The sequence below is a fragment of the Cydia amplana genome, chromosome 20 (genome assembly GCF_948474715.1).
Source record: "Cydia amplana chromosome 20, ilCydAmpl1.1, whole genome shotgun sequence".
Classification (NCBI taxonomy): domain Eukaryota; kingdom Metazoa; phylum Arthropoda; class Insecta; order Lepidoptera; family Tortricidae; genus Cydia; species Cydia amplana.
In genome coordinates, this window is record NC_086088.1 from 11,935,902 (window position 1) to 11,954,512 (window position 18,611).

At 37.4% G+C, this 18,611-nt stretch overlaps 2 protein-coding genes across 2 annotated transcripts; one reads left to right on the plus strand and one right to left on the minus strand.

Moving 5' to 3' along the window:
* Positions 1-2,648: 2,648 nt before the first annotated feature.
* LOC134657393 (translocator protein-like) lies at positions 2,649-3,575 on the minus strand. Its single transcript, XM_063512939.1, has 3 exons — positions 3,330-3,575; positions 3,021-3,115; positions 2,649-2,831 (listed from the first exon to the last, which is right to left on the minus strand). The coding sequence occupies exons 1-3, from the start codon at positions 3,562-3,564 to the stop codon at positions 2,655-2,657; spliced, it is 507 nt and encodes a 168-aa protein (XP_063369009.1). The 5' UTR covers positions 3,565-3,575; the 3' UTR covers positions 2,649-2,654.
* A 5,415-nt stretch (positions 3,576-8,990) lies between these two features.
* LOC134657645 (translocator protein-like) lies at positions 8,991-12,163 on the plus strand. Its single transcript, XM_063513206.1, has 4 exons — positions 8,991-9,046; positions 9,714-9,961; positions 11,063-11,157; positions 11,963-12,163. The coding sequence occupies exons 1-4, from the start codon at positions 9,006-9,008 to the stop codon at positions 12,161-12,163; spliced, it is 585 nt and encodes a 194-aa protein (XP_063369276.1). The 5' UTR covers positions 8,991-9,005.
* Positions 12,164-18,611: the final 6,448 nt, after the last annotated feature.

Consider the following 18,611-nt stretch of genomic DNA (forward strand, 5'->3'; position numbering starts at 1 on the left):
GGCACGGAGTTGACTCGAAGATGGAGTAATGCTACCGTATGTGTGGCAGAGGGGGTAGCGCGACTATGCTATGTCTAGAGGTTGGATTGTCTGTGCGCACGGCAAACCATCGACGCATCAAGTTGGCTCGCGCGGCAGCCCGGTATCCATTGCGCGCGGCTGCCGCGCGAGCCTATGTTCGATGGTTTGCCGCGCGATATGGAGACGGGGCTTTACATATTATAATTAAAATCAAAGTAAGATACAGTCACCTGCAATAATATGTTACTCTTCAAAGGCCGCAAAATAATGTGACACGCTCTTATCTTATGGCTCTACAAATAAGACCGTGTCAGATATTTTTGTGGTGCTCATTGTGTAACATATTATTGCAGGTGACTATACCTTTCTTTTCCTAGTTTTTAGGTTTAATGTGGCTCGCTGGGATGCCTCTCCTGCTTGAGCTGGCTGTGGGGCCGGTGACGCTTCCCGGACAGGTAATTCCACTTGAGCTACTGGTGCCGGTGAAGCGGCCTGTTCAAGAACAGGAGTCTCTACGCTTTCATCAGTGGCAAAAGTACGGGCTATCAGAATCTGAAAAAATAAATTTACACTTAAGGCTGTTAATCTTTAGACACAAGGAGTAGGGAATGCTCTCGGTACTGAGTTTGTATGGCAAGAACCGGGAATTTCCGGTTCCGGTACAGTATTTGTATAGAAAACTGTACCGGGAGCACTCCCTAACAAAGTGGCATATAAAAGGCAATGAAATTTTATTTGGATAACAAAGTAAATTACCTCCTCCTTTGCTTTATAATTATCCTTGTTGGTGACATAGTTCATGACCAGTTGGTCAATGAGATTCCTCTTATCCATCAGGTCACAGTCGAAGCTCTTTTCCAGCTTCTGACGCACCTTCTTCGACGTTGTGTCAGCCAGGTTGGCATTTTTAAGGATCTCTGCAGGTGATGGAAATAATACATTATTAATTATTTTTACTTAGGTATTATTATATTTTATTTTAAAACTGAAGTAATTGAAAATGTATAAAATAGCTTCTATAAACTTACTTGCGATCTCTTTTTCGAGCTCCTCCTTGGTGATGTCTCTCATTTTATTGCAGTGGATTTTCTCCCGCGATGCTGAGGAACAGGCCACACAATAAGTATACCTGCCGTAGGTATGTACGGCGTCGAAAGTGTCGAAACGAATTTAGAATAGAATTCTTTATAGAAGAATTTATTTAGCCTTTAGCCGAATCCTATCAAAGTCGCACAGTAGTAGTACCTAACTACTATCGTCTACCTAATTTGCATACCTTGCATAAATAAGAAATAATAAGGACGCGAAATTTTTAAATTTGGAAGATGAGAAGACTTAAAATTGAAAAGCGAATGAAAAAAAACTTGTCTCAACGATTTGTTGACAGATACCATATAGCCGGTTTAAAGTCTCGCGCGAGCCACGAGACGAGCCGCGAGCCGCGCCACGAAACGCGAGTCCACCGTTTACAGTGTTTACACTCGCGTTCGGCTTGTCATTCGGTTATAATCTTATAATCCTTATGCCGTGCCGTTAGTGTTTAAATTATATTAGCTCGACGAGCTTGCGAGCCACGAGACGAGCCGCGAGCCCACCGCTTACACTCTCGTCTCGTGGCGCGGCTCGCGACTCGTCTCGTGGCTCGCGCGACCCCCGGATTAGACTCTCGCGCGAGCCACGAGACGAGCCGCGAGCCGCGCCACGAGACGCGAGTCCACCGCTTACACTCGCGTTCGGCTTGTCATTCGGTTATAAACCTTATGCCGTGCCGTTAGTGTTTAAATTATATTAGCTCGACGAGCTTGCGAGCCACGAGCCCACCGCTTACACTCGCGTCTCGTGGCGCGGCTCGCGGCTCGTCTCGTGGCTCGCGCGAGAGTCTAAATCGACTACGAGAGTTTAAACCGGCTAATAGACAATGGATTTAAAATTCGAATATAGTCTGTCAAGCCATTTCAGTCAGTAGAAAAAAGCGGCATCTTTAAAAAAAATGTAGGCGCGAAGGGATATCGTCCCATAGAAAATTTGAATTTCGCGCCTTTTTCTACTGACAACTGCGTGACCAGCTATTAGTGCCTTTTTCTACTGACCAAATTGTTTGACAGACTATATAAAATAAAATTGTATGTATAATAATCTTTACCCTTTTTCTGAGAATAAATTATTGTTTGTTTGTTTTTTTCTGTTTATTTCGTTGAAATAGGTATAGGATAAAAACAAAAAAATGTTCAAAATGGAATTCAAAGAGAATATAATCACTACGTGATGGAATTGATCATTTTGTTTTTATTAACTTCAACGGCTTTCAATTCACCTGTCCAAAATATTTCAAAAAACTGCCCATAAGTGTAGTAGCACACGTCGTGTACGCTATAAAGTTCTTATGTGAAATGACGTAAGTCAAAAAAGTAAAATAAACTTACACCAGGTTTTGGAAAATTAGTCTCGATTTTTTATTGCTTTGTAAAAAAGTTAATTAAGGAAAATAAAACCCGTTTTTTGTCACTGTCAATAAAATTAAAGGTTACAAAGTATTATGTTTCCTGGAAATTTCTATACAATGTATCTATGTAATCCATTATATGTCTCTTCTATGTATAGTTTGTCCGCTTTTATCAAATCATTAACAATAATTACTTTTTCTCATTATCTTTCTTATTCAACTGCCAGATGGAGAAATTAAGGCAGGTGGCAAAGCCGAGCCACGCGAGATAAGGCAGCATGAACCACGCCGTGGTCGGGTTCACTTCAAAAAAACTTAGGGTGCAGGCCGCCGCCGCCACGTCTAGCGCTGCGATGTGGAAAAACGCCTGGAAGTAAATAGATTCGTTTTGAACTCTGTACTGAAAGTTATAGTTATGGTGTACTGCCCAGCGTTAAAATGTAGTATGTAGGTAGATCATGTTACAAGGGGCAAAATAATATTTCAGAGAAGCTCTGTATTCTGTTGTCTTTCTACAAAGTGTTTCTACTGAAAAAAAATGTAAGTAGTAACTTACCAATCCTACTAAATGCATTTTGAAAAAAACTGGTGTCCATGTCCAGTTGAAAATAAGCTGTCCGCCATATAATGCCATAGGCAGTATAGCCTTATCTGAAAGTGGTATTGTATTATATTACATTAATAATTTTACCTATTTCAAAAAAGTATGTTTATGAAAAATAGAGGATTATGGATAGCTCATATTGATTTAATTTCTTTCACAGAATGTTCAATTGTTTCATTTATGTTATTTAGCGTCATGTCAGATCAGATTGCTGGAATGATGATTATATTTATATATTTAATGTATATGTGAATTACTTACCAGTCATGCCACCACAATCCCTGTACACCATATAACTAGCATACCCCATGCCAGTATATAGCGCAGTCCACGCCGGACCAAACACCCAGTTAGGCGGAGTCCAGCTTGGTTTTTTCAGCGTCTGGTACCAGGCCTTGCCGTCAGGCTGCTTTGTCTGTCCCGCCATGGTGAGTGCTCCTGCCCATCCCCCGAGGTTAGGGAAGAGCATGGCACCGATGGCTGACCAGTTTGGCATTGTTGTTTATTCTAAAAAAATGTACCACATTAATCACTATACTTTTTTCTCTTTACAGTTTTTTTTATCAAATAAGTATATTTAAACTGAAAAATAAAAAAAAAACAAATGAGAAAGGAAATAAATTTGTGTCTTTTCAATTTTTTTAAATATTTTACAAATAAATAATAACAAATTTAATTTAGTATCACAAGAAGTTTTGCCGCCCGATTGAATTTGAATAATACGCAGGTACATTAATTACCAGTGATCGGAATTGGTAGTGCCATTTCACGGGACTTCGGTGCGTAAGCTTAGTATGGATATACCTTTTCACCCCGGGTTTTCATATTACCTACTTCAATAGGGATGATGACACATGTTGAATTTTATAACAAAATCTAGTAAAATAGATAGCAAATGAGCAATTTATCATAATAATGTGGATATTAAAATAAAATACGGAAATGTTACAAAAATACTGGACCTGAAAGTTTCAAATTTTAATTTTTTTTTTACTTCTAAAATATTGTATAGCAACTATATACATAAACGCAATATTTCACGTACAAAAACGCAATTTTCTTGTTTTGTCCATACTTCAAGATGGGATCTCAATGACCTTGACGTCACGTTCACTTATCCTTTTTTGAGGAGCGTTTCGCGAGTGAAGTGCGACTGTCGGACTTTGATTTCTGACTTTTGTGTTGCTTTAATGCAATGGGCCTCATATAGACATTTGATCCTAAAAACAAAGCCGATCGATGGATACCATAAATGAAAATTAGTCATGTAGCCTATTAAAGACATGCCAAGAAATATTTTCGTGAAAAAATAAGAGTCTTGGAATCCCGAGTCTTATCCATGTTACGTACAATGTTTGAGGTCATTGACCCCAAATGGCACTACCTATTCCGATCATTGTTAATTACTTACCAAATGTTATGTGTTTTATTTTAAAATATTAAAATTACTGTACTGAGGAAGAGGTAATGGATGGTTAATGAACTTTAACACATTTGTTTACCTACACTGACTGACAGCTGATAACTTTATAAATAAAAAGACAGTGTCTGCTCTACAAAACAAATGATATCCTTATCACTAATTACATTTGACACACAAGAAAACACCCTATTATTAGAAGCTTTTAGTACTAATTTATATCGCGTTGTTTGTAAATTGCACAAAAGTAGATTTTACAACTTACACTGTTTCTACACCCGGCCGACCAGTGTAAGCTGTGTAAAGCTGGCCACACACACTAGGTTTTGCGTGTCGGTTTTGCTTGTGCAAGCAAAACCAACAGGCACGACCGAGTTCCGTAGGGCACACACACGTAACGACAAACCTGCACAAACTCTCAGTTCAAACCATCATGGCACCGGTAGCGGTCGTTGACGTCGGTTAGGTTTATATTTCGTCAGCCATACACGCATACAAACCATGAATCCACTCCACACTTAAAAAATAATAAAACTGACCAAGTGCGAGTGGGACTCGCGCACGAAGGGTACCGTACCACTCCGACTCGCACTTGGCCGGTTTTTTATATTTGTTGTACTAGAGGCAACAGAAATAGATCATCTGTGAACATTTCAACAGTCTAACTAGCATAGTTCATGAGATACAGCCTAGTGACAGACGGACGGACGGACAGTAGAGTCTTAGTAATAGGGTCCCGTTTTACCCTTTGGTTACGGAACCCTAAAAATCTACTAAAAATCCTCTACAATTGCATTTCGTTTGCGAGACGACATTGTTGCACAGTGACTTGCGACCTATCCCCTCGGCAATCACTGGATAACTGAAGCCTATCAAGCCTGCCAGCCACACACGTTCAGTTATGCCTGCGCAAGCGAAGTGCGCAAGCACAACCGACAGGCAAAAAATATAAATTTTGATATTTTCAATTTTGCTTGCGCAGGCAAGGAGTTTGCTTGCGCAGGCGAGGAGTCATGTCATACACACGTTCAGTTATGCCTGCACAAGTAAACTGTGCAGGCATAACCATCGGTTATAACCTAGTGTGTGTGGCCGGCTTAAGGCGAGTGTGTGAGTGGGTGTGGAACTAGAAATTTAGTGGTTCTATTTTCGGCTGTCTGCAATTGACAGAGTTTAGAATGTAGACCTTAAGTCTATGTAATACGAACTATAATTTAGTGTTACCAAAACAAAACAAAATGTGCATCATCACAAGATCACAGAATAAGTCATAGATATAATATATTTAAAGATGGACTCTAAGCGAGCTGTCACTGTTACCACTTTTGTTTAGTGTACGATTAACAATGTGAATCCACCTTGCTGTAGCCATGTCGATAAAGTCATATCGATAAACTATCGACATATCTTGCAATAGTAATTTTACTTGAAAGGTTTAACGACAACTAAAATAAACAAAAAACGCTTCTATTCTTTATGGAGGTTATCAGATCACGATTTTATCGTTACGCCACAGCAGGGAACAAAGGGAAAGTTCAGATTTTTAATTACAATACACAAATACCTACAAAAATATGTGTACCGCAATAATAGGGATGATGACACATGTTGAATTTTATAACAAAATCTAGTAAAATAGATAGCAAACGAGCAATTTATCACAATAATGTGGATATTAAAATAAAATATTGAAAAATTACAAAATTACAGGACCTGAAAGTTTCAAAATTTAAGTTTTTTTTAACTTCCAAAAACGATAAAAGTAAGGGTACCATTCGATTCCTTACATTTCATCCAAAAAAATATTGTATAGCAACTATATAGATAAACGCAATATTTCACCGACAAAAACGCAATTTTCTTGTTTTGTCCATACGGGCGATGCGGTTCAGATGGGCGATGACGTCACGGCCTCTGTCTGTTTTGTATAGGGCGTTTCGCGAGTGAAGTGCGACTGTCGGACTTTGACTACAATTTCTGACTTTTGTGTTACTTTAATGCAGTGGGTCCCATATAGACATTTGATCCTAAAAACAAACCCGATCGATTGATACCATAAAAAAAATTAGTCATGTAGCCTATTGAATTATATTATGATATTATAATATATTCATTATCCATTAGCATTTCAATTATGTTTATTTTTAACGAAGATATTGAAGCTTCAATTAATCGCTATTTCGTTCCGCTGTGTAGCGTTTATCGATATATAACATGATTAAAATCGACTTTTTACATCCCTAAAAGAGCACACATATACGTTTGTACGCACCATACACAACTTGACACCACCTAAAACGGTAACACCTTGATTTGAAGTCCATCTTGTCAACAGTATGGTTGTCCTTTTTTGACAAACGGCATTTTTACAAGAGCGAGGAGAGAGAAATGATACTAGTTGCTGCGCCGTCAAATAGAACAGATAACGTTGGGGGGCCTTGGTAATAGTAAGATTAAAGTGCAGTGACAAGTAGATAATATTACGTTCCATTTCAAGCAACTGTTATGTACGAACCTGGACTAAATATGTTTTTGTTTGCCACAAATATTACTTAATAACAATTATTTCAAATAAATTTTGCTTTTTATGATTCGTAAATAAGTAAAACATCATGCATGTAGAGCTTAAAGACGATTGATTTCATTGTTATGCAAAGTCCATACCATGAATCCTAAAAGTAAATTGGGACGTAAAATTAGCATCTGACTTTTAGAAATTACCTTAGATTAACCTACCAAATTTAGAAGTAGACTTTTGTATTGTGTCCATATTATATCCATAGGACATTCAAATTTCTCGCATAGTCATATTCACAGGGATTTCCACAACATAGTTTTCTATTTCTCCTGAATCTCGTGATATTCATTGCAGTTTCACTTGTGTATTTAATCGAGCATCAACAGGTATGTACCGTATTTGTTTCATCAAAACTTCCGGTTATTAAAAATTAGAGAAGTTGCCGGCGGCAAGCTATTTTTAGAATGTAAATATTACTCATTATTAAGCATAACTTACGTAAGTAACACTTAAGTTATAAATATTTAAATTTTATCTGATATCATACTAGTCGACAGTTTGGAAGCCTCCCGAACACTGGTAAGCTATTAATTGAAATGGTAATCTAATCAGAATGTACCGTTATCTATAATTGGACTTCTGAGGGGTCAATAGGTATTTAATTGTCTTGCCTTATCACTTATCAGCCTTACATGATAATAGGTATTTGTAGCTATAGGTACATATCTAACGGTTTCGCAATGTCTGAATGTCTGTAAGTTGAATTTTTTTTTTACAAATTCATTGCCACCCAGCCAAACAAGACATCCGCGCCAGGCCACAAAAATGTCATATAAAGCTGTAGTACCACAATCCCGACTATTGGGTCATCCAGCCTCGGAACGGAATCAAATACCCGATAGTCGGTGTTCATACATATTTGTGTCATTTTTAAGCAAAAGTTAATTTATTAATCTTATTATTAATTGACAAGGTACTAGTACCTTTCTAAAAGGTAGTGTCACAAAGATGATTTTAGAAATGTCCTTATTGAAACATTTCCAAATATTTTTATTTTATTGGTTTAAAAAACTATTATTCTATGTAAATTCCCCTTATTCATAAATGACATGCTGCATTAGCAATAGTTTTGATCTTTTCCTATGAATAAAAAAGGTAAAATTAAAACATTAAAGGCAAATAAAAAGGTGTGGGTTTACTATTGTAAAAACATTGACTTCAAAAAGTAGAACATCTTACTTAATTATGACTTTTTCTATCTAAATTAATAAAACTTTTATACCTTATTCCCTAAAAAGGCATGGGTTTCCGTGTCTATGTTATGAAATTGTAGTTTTGCAATCACAGAGAATAATTCTATAATTATAACTTTATAGTTAAAATTAATTTGACCCTAAATCAGTATGTTGTTGACTAGATATTACTTTGAGCAGGCTTGTGACATCACACTAGAACTAGTATGACAGATCAGTAAATAAAAGTGACATCATAAGCACATTACATCACTAGAACCACACATACTGTCTTTTAGGAAGTAGTAATTTCAATCGAATGGAGAGTAAATAGAGTGCATATTTCTGCATAACGGTTATTGTAGACCAATTTTTTTCATCGGGGCACAAAAGATTTCCCTTGGATAATGTTAGAATTATAACAGGTATCACCTGCAATAATATTATGTTACTCTTCGAAGACCACAATATGTGACATGCTCTTATGGCTCTACAAATAAGATAGTGTCTGATATTTATGCGGCCTTCAAAGAGTACCTAACTACAGTTAGTGTACTGCAGTTGTACAGTATATTAGGAAGATTAAAAAATTAAGAGCCAAAATGGAGGAAAACCAATAAAAGATACTTGTATTATTATTAGTGTAAGTATCTATTAATAGTGCAGAATCTACTTATCAAATCAGCATGTAATTGACTTATCATACAGTGTGTGATTTGTGTCAGTGAAAAGTGGTTGATTAGTGAATATAGTTATTAATATAAAACATGAATTGGGAGTATTTTGAAGATGTTGCCCATATACATAAGTATGTACCTTTATACCTACACCACTACAACAGATTATTACACCAAACATGTAGTTTGAATTAGGTACTTAAATTATTAAAAACTTAAAATATATATGTGTACTTCAGTAACTATAATTGTTTGTTTTGTATCAAATTTAGGCACGGTAGTGCCATGGTGCTCACGGCCAAGTTAAATTACCACAGAATGGAAAAAGCGGGCGGAGGCCTTTGCCCAGCAGGGGGACACAAAGAGTGACAGAACAGGCTCTCGATAAAACGTGAAGAAGGCAATGTAATGAAGACCAACAAAATTAGTGGTATTTTTAAGTTCACATAAACCAACGCTATACGACGTTATTAATTATTCATTTACGTCTGACGTATGTCAAATCTAACAAGTTGATGGTCGCCATTTATAGTATAATGTATTTAAATATCGTGTATTACTTTTGCATGCTGCATGGTAGGTCATAAGAATCTAGTCATAGTTATAGGTAGTAGGTATTCAATATTTCTATGCCTATTCAGGCAGGATGTGCTGTTCAAAAATTGTTTCTTTTTTTACATCTTTATTGTACCACATTCAAGAAATAAATGATTATGATTATGCCATATTTTCACTTTGTCATTGCCTTGTTAGCTTAGTTCAACTAACCTGACGTTAAGCATGTTTTCTGTTTCCCAGAGACCTCATAATGGCAAACTGGCCAGCTATAGGTTCCGTAATCCTGCCCAATGTAGGCGGTTGGGTGAACGGCCTCTACTTTGCGGGCCAGATCAAACGAGACAACAACGAGAAGACCTGGTACGATGAGCTGAACAAGTCACCTTGCACCCCCCCTAAGTGGGTGTTCGGGCCGGCCTGGACCGTGCTTTACAGCGGCATGGGATACGCGTCGTATCTGGTGTGGGAAGAGTGCGATGGTTTCACACGTAAGACAAAAATCGTGTTATATTATTTTTATTTTATTTATTTGGAGATCCAACAGCTATGACATTAACATAGACATTTTAGTAGATATAGGAAGCCAATTATAGGAACTCACAGGTAGTAATTATGTAAATATTATGGTTATATTCCTTACTAGCGACCCGCCCAGGCTTCGCCCGGGTTAATAATTAATAAACCTTCCTCTTGAATCACTATTAAAAACCGCATCAAAATCCGTTGCGTAGTTTTAAAGATCTAAGCGACATCTAAACAGACGGACAGACAGACAGCGGGAAGCGACTTTGTTTTATACTTTGTAGTGATTTGCATAAAGACGCGGCCGTGTTGCTCTAATAATGAAGGTGGTATTAACTAAGAAAAGAGATGCATTGCTCGACCTTTTTAAATTCCTAAAATATGTAATAATATAGAAAGTTCCGGCCTATCCCTATAACATACATTTTGTAAGTCGAATATTACACTACCTAGCTCTTATCTGTTTACTTAGTAGCGGGATGCATTATGTAAACGCTGAAATATACATTCGATATGCAGGTTCTTTATCTAAAGATAAGGAATCACGCGAACGATGGATTTACCTACACATTTCAAACTGTTTGGCATTGAGTAATTGAATGACATATATGTTTCTGCCTAAACATTTTTTAGTAAAATTTAGTAAAAGAATTCCATCAATATGACACCAAAGTAGTCTAAAAATTATGCCAAAACGATACACATATCAATTTACACCCTAATTGTAGAATTGTATGAAATTATGACGCATAAATAACACTTGCACAGTCTGTGCTAACCAAATTGCTGCAGTTATGTAAGTTTAGACCTAGACCTAGAGTTAGCTCTAACATATTTAACACATTCATTGCCACCTAGCCAAACAAGACATACCTATGCGCCAGGCCACAAAAATTTCGTCATATAAAGCTGTAGTACCACGATCCCGACTATCGGGTCGTCAGGTCTGGGAACAAAATCATAAAATACCCGATATTCGGGTTTTCGGCACTGAATGTGTGAAGAAAATAAAGTATCTACCTCTCTCATTTGCTTTTGTAAACATTTGTCTGTCTGTTTATTTTCAGAGCGCGCCGTCCTTCCAATGACGTTGTACGGCAGCCAGCTACTGCTCAACTGGGCGTGGACGCCCATCTTCTTCGGTCTAAAGGATTTCAAACTGGTCAGTATTCGTACGTTTAGGTTCTTATTAGGAAACAAATTATTTGTATGAAAATATTTTAATTAGGATTTTTTTCGAGTAGAAATACTACTTTCAAAATCAAAATCAAAATAGTTTATTGAAACAGTGAAACTTATGATTAACAAGATTTACGTAAACTTATTCTATGATTAATTTATTCCGTGACACCTGCACTAGGCTATGCCTGTCTCGCAGGATGGCACTTTTCCTAGTTTGCCAGTTTTTTGTTGATTACATTAGGCGCTAAAGAATTCACTACTATCAGCAAAATTAACAACTTTATAAATAAACATCGGAAAAAGTGACCAAGGCCTCCATTGCCCAGGGCTAGAATCGAACCGGCATCCGCTGCAATCGCGACAGATGCCTGTAACCGATTGGCCACCCGGATCACAGCGGCATGGATCGAAGTTTCGCCACTTCCACAATCCGTCACAATCTAAGGGTCTACCACAAACGAGACAGTCGACATTTTGTTATTTAACCTCTCTATCACTCTTGCATATTCGAGCGATAAAGAGGCAGATAGCCGAGTTTCGATTTTCGCGTTTCCCGGTACCTTTGTAAACAAACCGCCTTGATGTACCAATGTCATATTTTATTGTCTGAAAATTTGTCAAAAAACAGTTCAAGACACAGTGTGTATAAGTTACTCTATGGTATACTTACGTCGCTAGTGCTGCACTCTGGCGGCAAAACATTGCAGTAATACGCCCTATTGTTTATGGGCTAACAGAATAATAAAATTACAGATTAAAACCGAGTTTCCATTGCTCCCTTCCAGGCTTTGATAGAAATCGGCGTTCTCACCGGAGTGGCGACAATCACCACAATTTCATTCGCCAGCGTGAACAAGACGGCTGCAGTTATAATGCTGCCGTATCTGGCTTGGCTGGGATACGCCACTCATTTGACTTATTACGCCTGGAAGAACAACCCGCAACCCGCGAAAATCACAGAGATCAAGGACGAGAAGGAAAAGTAATAGGTAAGTTGAATATTATTTAAAAAAACTTTACTTCGGAAGTTCGGACAAACGAAGTATTCATTACAGTATCACTAAACAGGCAAACATCTTTAAGTGTTCGTACATAAACATAAACAAACATAAACATTTATGAACTGCTCATTTATATCCCATCAAAAACATAAATGTGAAATGAGAGCCAAGTTCAATGTTAAGAATATTCATGTTGACTTCGCCGGAAAAAGAATTGAGATCTTGGGTGCCAATTTCTAGTTTGCTTGGGGTGTAATTAAAGTTCAGGATTGATTGCTACAGCATAGTACCTATAATATTACTGATATAAATTGCGTTACACTTTTAATGTTGCTCGCACTCGCAGGGGGGGGGGGGGGAGGTGGGGCAATCGCAATTTTACGCAAACAAACAGCGGGCAGACGCTAGTAATTTGTATATTCAATTTTACGATTACTACGCTCAAAATTTATTATGTATAAATAGGTTTTTCACTCAATATTTCTTTTATCGTTTCAGGTGACAATTCTTCAGATAAACTACGCTTGCAGCCATCGAACGTGTTCTATTTTATTTAGACACCTATTTCCGCTACATGTCTAGTTGTTACGTCAAACAAGTACTTATTTATATTTTTGTCAATTTTGACACTGTTATGATTTTGTCAAAATGTCGCCACGGGCGGTTTTTCATCTGTTTGTTATATATGTATAATGATGGGTAACTTTGTCATCTTATATGTATGGTTTAAAACATAAAGCAATATCATACAATTCTAGAATAGGAACTAAGTACTGTACCTATACAATTAGACAGACAAAATAAAAAACAGTCGTGTATGAAAGTCATGTTATTTTGTGAGAATAAGTACTAGGTATATAAGAAAATTGAAAAAATTAAAATAACCAGGGACACAACTACAAGCATTATAAATGTCAACATATTTTATTCTTTACCAAAGGAGTCAAATACAATTAGTCTTAAGGCTTATTTTATTATACCTAGTTTATAAGATCAGATGTGACCTTTTGCACAAATAATATAGGTGTAGTTAATATGGCTCTTTCATTTTTCGAAAAGTAACATTACTCATTCCTTTTGCATTTAAACGGAACTGACATTTCGTTAAAATTCCAAAAAATAACAATAAATAATATATATGAAGATAAATGAGAGTACAGTTTGTCATAATAATTATATTAAAGAGTTTTGTATTGTATTGTATAATAGGTACAAAGTGACAAATCAATAAACTTGGCGCGCACACTACGTGCACATATTTTGAACAAAACTACGATATTAGTCAAATATCAATCTTTAATACCTTGAATGTTGTAAAATAAGCTAGAATCACGATAAACTGTTTTCTAGAAGTATTTATTTTTGAATTTTTATTGTTTCTTGTTGCTCTAATAATAAAAGTACCTAAACTTTTTATTTTTATTTATTTCAACCCTTAAAAGTTAAAACCTTTCTAGGAGGTTTATTTAAAATTATAAAAGTAAACCGCACCTAAACCGCACCTCAGCCGGAGGCGGAGATGAAAAGAGATGTGCGGGAATCAACCAATAGCATTCTTCCTCGGGTGCCGTTAAACTTTTCGACGCCGTTTCAAACTCAAAAGCTGTCACTCAGACACCACGTCATTGAAGTGTCAAAACTGAAATTGAACTTTATGCATATGCACGTAGGTCTATGTTGCTCTGTGGTCTGTGACCGATTAATCGGTCTTTGGCGTTGAACCTACGGTGCGGATATATCGGTCATTGGCGTCCAAAAGGTTAAAGTAGATAATTTTCACGGTAGATGTCACTATGTTCCTCCTTAAGGCGTAAACAATAAGGAATGGAGAAATTCGCACGCTTCTGGTAAGCTTCGGTAGCTCAGTTGGTTACGAGCGATCGGACTGGTGTTTCGAAAGGTCGCAAGTTCGAATCTGAGGGCCTACCGCGAACCACGTTCGACGTTTTGCCTCCCTGTCACACTTACATACGAATTTACAAGTGCGACAGAGAGGCAGCAAGTCGAACGTAGTTCGCGGTAGGCCCTCTTGTCCGAAGCTGGGAAGTTTTCCAACGTAGTTTATAACGGAATGTTTTCTAACTAGCATCTTAAAATGGAACTCTATAAAGTAACGACTGATTCAATGAATACTTCTTGCAAAACCTAGAGAACAAATGAAGCTCGAAGCCTAATTAAAAATAACTTTGTTGCTCGTAATGCTGGCGAGCTACGTTGGTTTGTTTCTAATTCACTGTGAACTGATTGTGCTAGTTTAGTGAGGGAGAAGGTTGAATATTGAATTATCGATGTCGATAAGACATATCCTAATTATCCACCCATGGGTACCTATTGATCTTTTGAAGGGATAGGTTTTTGTTGGGATGGAGGGCACTTAAGAGCCCATCAACGTGCACACTAGCGCCACTGCTTATAATAATCGTGATTATTTAAATTTAACGAAAGACATTTAAAAAAAGGGGGCCGCTACGTACTGTATCTTGCATTAAAGTACCTTTTGAATACATCAAACTAGTTTCTATGTTGCTGGATTCGTCAATCTATGCGTCCAAAGTTAAAACGGCCGTTTTTGTTTTGAGTTCAGTGCGCAGTGGCGCTAGTGTGTACGTTGATGGGCTCTTAATACTTAGTACATCCGCTGTTAACGACTCGCTAGGCGGGTTCTCTATTTGTAGATGTTACAAGATCGCGCTAACAGTGACTGCGTTTAGTATATTACGGACTAGGTACTCTCCTAAGTCTAGTGCTAAGTAATTTTAAGCAAAACGAAGACGAATGTTCTATGTGAAAATATCTGAAAACGTAAAGTATCGAAGTTTAGAATCAAATAGCGACCCGCCCCGGCTTCGCACGGGTTAACAAATAATACACCTAAACCTTTCTCAAGAATCTATTGATAGGTGAAAGCCGCATGAAAATCCGTTCAGTAGTTTTGAGTTTATCGCGAACATAAAAACACACAAACAGACGCGGCGGGGGACTTTGTTTTATAAGGTTTATTGATGATTGATTTATATTTATGTAGGTACATACTTGTAATAGTAGTAGGTTATCGATAATTCTCTATCGATAATACATTCTCATCCCTAAGTAATGAGGAAGCAGGGTGCGGACGGACGGAGTGTTTATTTCTTATTTTCCAGGATTTATACAAGGTACCTCTCACCTTTGTGGTCTTGACTGCTTTGTGAAAAAACTGGCGAGTTGCTCGGGGCTATTCTGAATGTTATTGTGCCTGCCTATAAACCTGTTAATTATAGAGAAATTCCGGTTAAAAAGGCTTCTACAGACTTGCATCGAACGACATGCGAATTCAGGAAAGTGCTGGCTAATATTATTTGGATTTGCTATTTTGGCTGGCTTGTTTTATTTCACACAAATCTGTCTCCAAAAAGCCGCCCCCATGCACTAAGTTACATGCCAAGTTTCATAAGTTAAAAAAAAATAAAAGTTTAATGTATTTGTTTTGTTTTCATTTGTTTTTGTTACTAACAACTATGAAGTCTGTTCTTCGAAATAAAGATGTTTTATTTTATTATTTCCAAACATTGTCTAATAGGGTCACATGAAACAAACCGCTTCCATACAGTCGAATTTACGCATACACTCAAAAACGACAGTCGACATGCATTATCCTACATGAATATTTACGTAACATTTATATCTGTCTATATAACACTAGTTTTCATTGCTTAAAATGGAACCGGTCACCTACGGCCACTTCGCTGAACGTCCACCTTCCGAATTCCTTTATGGTCCATTTCCCAGTTCGTCCGTTTCCTTATCCGGCCATTTCCCCGATTGACCACGGTTGGAATAATACAAGTGGCCGTTCATAATACTTGGCTTTAGATGTGGCCGTAGGATCCCTTAAAATTGTAATGAAAAGAAAATAGTGCAGCAAGAAGTTAAAAATACGACTTAAATGATAGATAGATAGATAGAGAGAGATCTTTATTTGCATACCATTGTATAGATGTTACATACATGGACCCTGGAAAGGGTGTAGCAAAAATTAGGTAGTTCACAATATCACAGTTTGCTTATTATTACTTCTTACTAATTATTAACATTCTTATATATTTTCAAAATTTTCTAAATTGCACTTTCTAACTAATACTTCTTGTTAGGTAGGTAGGTAAATGTCAAGGTTTAAGTAACAATAAATCTTCAGGAAGGTTCCAATCTGTTCAAGCTTCCTGATCCGGATCGAAGGACCATCGACCTTGAAAGGCCAAGGGCAAGGGCACTAATATTGTGCCCGGAGATTTACTGCAGTCTGAACTCTGGAGAACACCTCCAAGGTTCCGTCCGATTCAGATTTCACAACTTGTTACGGTTTTGTATTGAACTTATTTTGATACCTACGACCTGCAAATGAGAAAGACGAATCTGGGGTTTTTTATCAGAAAAAATGGTACCTATATTTTTTTTTGAAAAACCATCAACTTATGGGATATTTAGACTCAAAATCAAAAGTACTATTGAATGAGACAAAGATAAAAAGTGTCCCCAGTTGTGTAACAGTCCATACAAAATATATGTGAAAATGCGTTACAAAACTGTCATTTTTTTGGGGACACATTTTTTTTCTTTTAATTTGATAGTCCTCGTGATTGAATAGAAATAACCCAAAAGTTGATGGAAAAGTTTTTGGTGGTGTTTGTCAATGTACCCTTTTAGGGTCCATGAGATACTTGTATAAATGCTGTAACAACGTTCTCTTATTTTTACCATGGTGCAATAAACGATTGATTGATTGATTTTCTAAAAAAAGTAAATGGTACACTTTTAAGTCTGCGTGCTAAAAATTAGTTAATTAGGTAGCAGTTTGTATCCTTATAAATAAAAGTACCTATTAAAACATCGATGCTATAAAATAAAGTGACGACGTTAAACTAAAACGTCATTACGTGACCACCCGGCCACTAATCCGGGTTAGGACCGGACCCGTATCAAATAGAGAAGGTTTGATCCCCCTAGTTATCCCATCTTGCATCCCGCACTGAACCCATACACTATACTCTAGAGTATAATTCAAATTTCAAAAATTTAAACTAAAAATGGGATTGGGCCAGGCTCACTCCGCGATTTCGTCGCTTCGCTACAAGTACATGCGGCACACACCAATTTTGGTGTCTAGCCATAGTAGTTGCCGCGCACCGCTACGGAACGGACGCCTGCTTAGCTGGCGCTACCTAGCGGTCATATTTGTCGTAATATACGCGTTTTGTTAGAGAGTGAATCTTCTGTACCGTACCAGGCGTGGCTCACTCCGCGATTTCGTCGCTTTGCAAGGTATGAGGTAGCTACAAGTACATCCGTTCCACACCAATTTTGGTGGCTAGCCATAAGCCGCGCGTGGCGCTGTCGCCACCTAGCGGCCATATCTGTCCTGATCGTAACAGACGCGTTTTGTTAGAGAGTGAATCTTCTGTACCTAGTACTATTATTTATTCTGTGACCGTACTATTATTATTATGTCACTGGGCTGGAGATGTCTCCCGGATGTCAGATGGGCCGAAATAGCCATCACTATAGCCAGCTATCAGCATCAGCATCAATAGCCATCCCCGGAATAGTCGTGGCCTTGTCGTGGCAGGCAGAGGCAGACCGAGAAAGAGATGACGGGACGACTTGTATGGGATCTTGCTCAGCACAGGGAGGATTGCAGGACAGGCATTGCCTAGTGTGGAGGTCAGTAAAAAAGGTATCCATGTGAATATTCATTTGAAATAAACATTTTTCATTTTCTTTTTTTTTTCTTTTTCAATTGGAAAGGGAGAGGGGAAGCCCAGCAGTAGGACACACAAATGGGCTAAAAAACCACTATTTTTTATCGTAAACAAATAGTTCTGCAAGCGATAAGGTGTGTTGGGGACGTTGGGGTATTCGAAGTTAACATAATGAACCTTATTGCAAATTAACCGAAAGGAAATATTTGAAAATTCACCGTTTCGGGCAAGATTTCGTGCTATAGGTATATCTATCTCCTACGACGAGTAATTAAAAGGAAGGAATGGAAAAATGCGCTCACCTCGTAAGCTTCAACTGAGCTAATCAGTTGGTTTAGAGCGATTGGACCAATGTTCCAAACGGTCGCAAGTTCGAATCCTGCTCGAAGCGGTGAGTTTTTCAATTTACATAATACAATACAAAAAATATTTTTAGGGTAGACCTCAAGAGCTCGTTCAAAAGTCAATTAATATTTACAGTGACATCAGAGAGCGTAATAACACAACTCCTACAATGTAGGTATACTTAAGTATCTTAACAATAACAATATAACAATAATAATATTTTTATTCATAATTGAAGTTTAGCAGGAATTAAGGTTACATTTAATCTGAATATTCCGAATAGCCCGGTGATTCAATTTGCATCGGTCTACCCTACCCACCTATAAGTCAAAACCATTAAATAAAATCTAGTA